We start from the raw sequence: 6784 nt of genomic DNA, 5'->3' as shown, positions 1-6784 counted from the left end.
CAAATATTAACGAAACTATAAATATTGTTTGAATTTGATTCGTTAATTTACACACACAAACATATATATATATATATATATATATAAGTTCAAATTTGAGTTCGGCTCATTAAACTAAATAAGCTAAATTTGAACTCGCACTCGAGCTGAACTTTGTGTTTAAAAATAATTTAATTATATATTTTAAAAATAATACACAATTTAGAAGAAAATTAATTATATTAGTTTTCTTTAGAAGATAAATAATATTAATTTCACGTATAATTATTGTTTGAGGGAAAGTACAAGATATATGTACATATATTTAATAATATATAAGGTATTTATATATTTGTTGAGCTACATGGTATTTATTTTTGTATTCACTTTTTACGAACCTATTCATGCAATTTGCCAATAGAAGTTTGTTCGATTTGATTATTAAATGAGTTTAATCTTGCGTTTGTACTTGATTTGTTTATTGTATGGTCGAATATTTGACGTTCAGACTCCATTAATATATTTTATAAATAAGATTCGAACTCAATCAAATATTAACGAAACTATAAATTAATTCTACGTACATGAGCTTCTAACATCATCTCTTACGTGGCTTTCATGGTTTACATCTATATAAATGTGTGACGTGAAAGAGCAAAAACATAGAGCTCAAGAGAGTGCAAATTATTGTAGTGTTAAAGAAATTTGATTTAATTACGCCAACAAATAGGAAGAGGGGGAAAAAGAGAAAGAAATGCTAATGGATACTATAGTGTCTTACCTTGTACTCTATTTTGTCATCTGGGCATGCATCTATCTGCTGACATCAAATTTAAGGTCCCGGAAATCAGCCACCAGACTTCCTCCGGGGCCCTATTCGTTTCCAATCATCGGTAATCTCCATCAGGTTGGCCAAAATCCTCATCAATCATATGCAAAACTGTCTAAAACTTATGGACCTTTGATGTCTCTTAAGCTAGGAAGCAAAGCAACCGTAGTCGTATCATCTGCAAATGTTGCAAGAGAAGTGCTACAAAAATATGACCAGATGTTTTCGGGCCGATCAGTCACGGGTGCAGCTCATACACTTGATCACCACAAGGTGTCTATGGTCTGGCTGCCTGTTTCCAGCCAATGGCGGAACCTTCGCAAGATGTGCAAAGAGAATATCTTTGCAACACAAATACTCGATACCAGCCAAGGCCTTCGTCAAGAAAAGCTTCAAGAATTACGCGATTATTTGCATAGGTCCAGCGTTAGCAGGAAAGCTGTGAATGTTGGTGGTGCAGCCTTCACAACCTCTCTGAACTTAATATCCAGGACTCTATTTTCTAAAGATTTTGCCGACTATGATTCTGATTCGTCTCAAGAACTCCAAGAGATTGTGTGGGGGGTGATGAAAAATGTTGGCTCTTTTAATCTCTCAGATTACTTTCCAGTTCTACGGCTGATTGATCCCCAGGGCATCATGAGGGACGCCAAGTTCTATGTCCAAAAGTTGTTTGATATTTTTGATGATATCATTAATGAACGGCTACAAGTCAGAGGTACATCAGAGACTAAGAAGAATGATCTGTTGGAAGCACTCTTGGATCATAGCATAAAGAATGAGTTTGAGTTCGGCCGCAATGATCTCAAACATTTGCTTTTGGTAAGTGTTAAAGTCCAAAACTTTTGTCTATATGTACTTGAGATTTCTTGTAATTTCATTAACCTTGGCCCTAGGGCTGATTCTGTGCATTAGCTTTTCAGTGGAATGGAAGTTTTTTCTCCGCTGAAGGTCCTAAGAAAACAAATGGCAAGCTCACATGCATGCGTTGATAGTCATAAAAAAATTTCCAATTTAGCTGTAGAATGACTGCTAATACATGGCTTGTAAGATACTTAGATTGGTAAAGTCCAGGCCAGATATCTTGCACTTTGCACGATGAATTTAACTAAATCTCACACCATATGGGTAAAAGTTCTGGAAATCTGTTGGCTTGACATCATTCTAACTATGGTTTGTATTAGGATCTATTTGTGGCAGGAGCAGACACTACTTCAACCACTGTGGAATGGGCAATGGCAGAGTTACTACGCAGCCCTGATAAGTTTGCTAAAGCTAGAGCGGAGCTCAAGGAAATCATTGGACAGGAGGAAGTAGTCCAAGAATCAGATATCTCGAGGCTCCCTTACTTGCAAGCAGTAATCAAAGAAACCTTTCGGCTACACCCTGCAGCACCATTACTTGTTCCTCACAAAGCAAACGAGGATGTAGAAATCAATGGTTACATAGTGCCAAAGAACACACAAGTACTTATCAATGCGTGGGCTTCGGGTAGAGATCCGACAACATGGTCAGATCCTGAGATTTTTGAACCAGAGCGATTTTTAGACAGGGACATTGATGCAAGAGGCCAGCATTTCGAGCTCATTCCCTTTGGTGCAGGGAGGAGAATATGTCCAGGATTGCCTCTGGCTTATCGGATGGTACACCTGATGCTAGCTGCTTTCATTCACAACATTGACTGGAAACTTGAAGAGGGAATGAAACCAGAAGATTTGGACATGGATGAAAAATTTGGGTTGTCAGTTCCAAAGGCTTTGCCTCTGGAGGCTATTCCAGTTAAGCTGTGAGTGCGATCCAATAATTTGTAGGCCTAATCATTTCAGATGATTAGAGAAAGCATTACTTGTGATTTTAATGGATATTGAGAGTCTATAAAAGAATTATGTTCGTAAACAAGTGCTAGTCTGTGCACATTAGGATAAATTTATAATTTTATCTACAATAAAAATATTTGTATAATTTATAAATAGTAATTATACTTCATTTATAAATTTTGTAAAATTTAGACCCTGCTTATGATTTCTTTTTACTCCTCCCAGTTTCTTTTTACAAGCTTTCCCAAAAAACAATACCAATAATCGGGGAACCTTCTTGAATACTTAATTGAATGAGTACAGGAACAAAATTTTGCTACCAATACCAAACAAATTTTAAAGCTTAGTGTCAGCAGCAATGGTAAACATTTAGTATTTGTTTGTGTCTCAGTAAAACGCAGTGGATTCTGATTTCTTTACATGAGTGGGAGAGAGGGAGAGAGGGAGAGAGATCTGACTACCCTTGCTGTCATGCTTTTTTTTTTTTCATAAAGTTTGGATGGATTCGGCTTCCGTCAATTGTGCTTGCAATCTTTTGAGTTTCAAATGATTCAATCACTATTTGAAGGGATGCATCTCCAAACAAATTTCTAACATTCAATAACCGTCTAAGGGATATGAAATTCTATACATGGATCAGTTTGAGGTCTTTTTGCTACAGAATTAAGGTCTATAAATCTCGAAAATTTTCTGCTCTTCTCTTCTTTGTTCTTTGGCGGTTGTAACAACTTAGTGCAGAGTTTTTGCAACAAAACTTCATTTTATCCTAAGGATATTCGTCCTTGGTCTTTTGCATATTATAATGAACGAATAAAATCTTATGGAAAGTGATTTGTAATCACAATTTTAAGCCTTTTTCTAGTTAGTTTTGCAGCAATTTCATAGTGTTCTCTTTATTGTTATTCCTACACATGCCTCCGGAATCTCAAGTCGTTTTCAGGGATTCTTACAGATTGCCTATTAACGTTGCCCTTATATCGACAGTGAAATTCGAACATATGATCTCTTGTAAGAAAGTAGTTCGTTGTTGTCAACTAAACCAACTTGTATAGGCATTCTATGTGAAGGTGGTAAGCGTTTCCATATTGAACTCAAGGACTTGATGTGCCTATGGTACTCTAATATAAAGACAAAACTTATTTGTTAACCACATTAGGGTCTATGCATTACATTAAAGATATTAAACAACAAGGCACTAAAGAGTAATTCACTCTATATTTATGTGTCTTATCCACTATGGTCATTTCAGTTTTTGAATAGAAGTAATCTTCATATTTTATGTAGTTTTGTTATGAAGAATGATTTTCGTCACTTTGATACTTCTAATTTATGAATTAATATTTTATACACCGTTAATATAAAGATTTTTTATAGTAACAGGTATAGATATATGACATATGAACAAAAGGTGAATTTTGAATTTAAACAGTGATGACATGACATTCATGTAAATTTGTTTGTGTAAAAAGGAAAAAAAAAGTTTACACTCACAGTTTATGTATAGTGTAGGGTCTTATATGTAGTTTTTTAAACTACAAGAGTGTCAGGTAAAGAAGTGCTTAATTCGAAAATATTACACTTTTGACCTATTAAAATTGATATTTGAAAAGAGTTAATTTTATATACACTATTAATATATAGATGTAAATTGGGGTATTGAGTAGGTGCTGATGTTATCAGTAATATTTTGAGTATAAAGATAGAATGAGTATGGAAGACCGGTGCAATTTGTGGAGAAACCTGCAGTCCAATAGGTTGACATTTTTCTTTTTAAAAGGATCAACGGTAGTTTTTCACTTATTCTCTTGATGACTTGAACTCATAACCTATTAGTTACTGGTGAAGCGTCTTATTAACAGTAAGTTGACATAGGTAACCAACAGCACAAATTGACGCCTTTTTTCTAATTTAATTTTGGGTTCCATAGCTTAGTAAATTTCCGCTACCTTCGAAGACCGCTGGCAGACCTCACTGGCGCGTAATCTATCAAATTGGAATAGCATGTCTGATCAAAGGATTGCCAGAAACATAGGTGGAGAAAATCAGGATGGAGACCAATAATTGAAAAAATGATTCTAGTAGTATTCACAGACGTTACAATTAATTACAATCTTACAAGAAACTTTTTCAATTGTTACTGTGCATTGTTTGGGATTTTAAAGATTCATATAACTGTTTAAAAATTAGGGATTACAGATATCTAAAATATAGTGATAAGAAGACAGAATAACGATAAACTTGAGAAAACTGTGACTAGAAGTACTCAGTAAATTTAAAATTACAATGTCTATAACATTCCTATTTTCCAATTGAAAAGTTGTCTATGCATGAGTTACCAAGGTATTCTTATTAGTTTCTAGTTTCACAATTAAAAGGGTCATACACTAATACACATCAATTCTTGAAGTCCAGGAATTCGAAAGTTCCATATGTTTTTTCTCTTGATTTAAATCTTACTAATATCAAGATTTGAGATTTCCAGCAAATGCTTTCCACAATCTTCCAGGTTAAATTATGAAGAAGTAAATAGTCAGTTCAAGAGTAAAGCGTAAAGACCACGAGAGAAGAATAAAAGGACTCTTCAGTCTCCACCATATATCTTTCTTCATTTTTTTTTATGGTCTTGCTTAAGTTTTACACATTAGAAATTTGTCGCAACACTAAATTTCTGGCAAGCATGTGAGACGAATCTCTATCTTCCATCTTTTTCTACCCATATATTCATTTTTAAATATATCAACAGCTGCGAAGAATGACAAAATCCATACCTGCTCGTTCAAAGGCTAATGATTTCTAAACTACTGGTGATGCATGTACGTGTCTAAGCAAAAACTGCTAGATCATCCTCTAAGCAAAAAGGAATGCAACAATTTCCATTCCATTGATCGACAAAAGCACTTTGTTAAAAACATGATCAAAGTCAACAATTTGCAAGGTGCCTCATGTAGAGCCGTCTAGGCTGGGAATGCGTAAACAACATATCATTTCTAATGGTCAAAATTTAATCATATGCTACTGCAAAAGAGTAAAAAGATAAAAATAACACAAGCATGAACTAATAAAAGGATAGTCGTGGTTGCAAGCACATGCATACAAGTAGACGTTTTCTTGCTTATTTTTTTTGCCGAATACGGTAGATTCTAATCTAATATATTCCTGCTCTATGGGATGAGGAGGGGTGTGATCCAAAGGGACCAAGGCCCAAAAGGGGAACTTCCGGGAATTGAACCAAACTAAATCAAACCAAACCACCACGGGTCTAGATTTATACCTACTCCTTTAGAAATGTAGTATAAACCGGCTAGATGGTTGAGAGTGTGGTCGTCCTCCATGTGCGTTTCACGTGTTACTTAGTTGTTATTGCTATTTTTTTTGCTGTTTTTATTGAGCCACAGAAGGCTCCCTCTGCTTTGGAATTGAGCACGCATCATTGCGCTTTTATTTATATGTGTGCAAACGGCGGACTCCTTATCTCATAAGCTCATACCCAGTAGATCTTGTCTGGAGAGCGGCTGCGTTGTCATCATTCCTATTAGTTATTACAAATAAATTCTGCTGCCGTGCTCTGTCTTAGTGATAGTGGTTTTTTGCTATGCCTACAACCTAAAAATTTCTTTTGGTTTCCAACACTTCTCTTGCCAGCTTCTCGTTCGTCCTCTTCTCTGCTTTTCATAGCTTCTCTTCCCGCCTTTCCGTTACCGCCCATGGCACCCTGCATTTTCGTCTGCGCTGGCATGCTCTGCATTGGTTGCGGAGGTTTGCTCTACCTTCGGCCTGCTAATTTCTTTGATTTCCAAGACGTCTCTTAAGTCTTACCAGCTTCTCGTGCTTCTCTTCTCTGCTTTTGATATATTCTCTTCCCTTCATTGGCGTCCTTATTATCCATCCTTTTGTCCTTATTTTTTTTGTGTCTTCCGTTAGCCGGTGTATGTTGTTTTCTTGCACTCTCTATTGCTCTTGCATCCATCTCACCCGTACTTCTGTCCGTTTTGCTCGCGTTCCCACCACCGTCATCGTTGCTCTTTCTGTTTCCCCTCCAGCAACCCCAAGGTACCTGTTCTATTCTTCTTTCCACTTCTCTTCCAATTTTTTTAAACCTCCTTTCCGCCCCCTTAATATCTTGCATGCATTTTTAGGATAGTTTAGCACTGCTGTTCAT

At 35.9% G+C, this 6784-nt stretch overlaps 1 protein-coding gene across 1 annotated transcript; it reads left to right on the top strand.

The window, feature by feature from the left end:
* The first annotated feature begins 666 nt into the window (after positions 1 to 666).
* Positions 667 to 2796, top strand: LOC113781337 (ferruginol synthase-like). Its single transcript, XM_027327254.1, has 2 exons — positions 667 to 1630; positions 1993 to 2796. Exons 1-2 carry the CDS (start codon positions 734 to 736, stop codon positions 2596 to 2598), a joined length of 1503 nt encoding a protein of 500 aa, XP_027183055.1. The 5' UTR covers positions 667 to 733; the 3' UTR covers positions 2599 to 2796.
* The last annotated feature ends 3988 nt before the right edge of the window (positions 2797 to 6784 follow it).

This window comes from Coffea eugenioides, chromosome 8, assembly GCF_003713205.1.
Source record: "Coffea eugenioides isolate CCC68of chromosome 8, Ceug_1.0, whole genome shotgun sequence".
Taxonomy (NCBI): Eukaryota; Viridiplantae; Streptophyta; class Magnoliopsida; order Gentianales; family Rubiaceae; genus Coffea; species Coffea eugenioides.
This window is presented reverse-complemented; position numbering and strand designations above follow the sequence as displayed.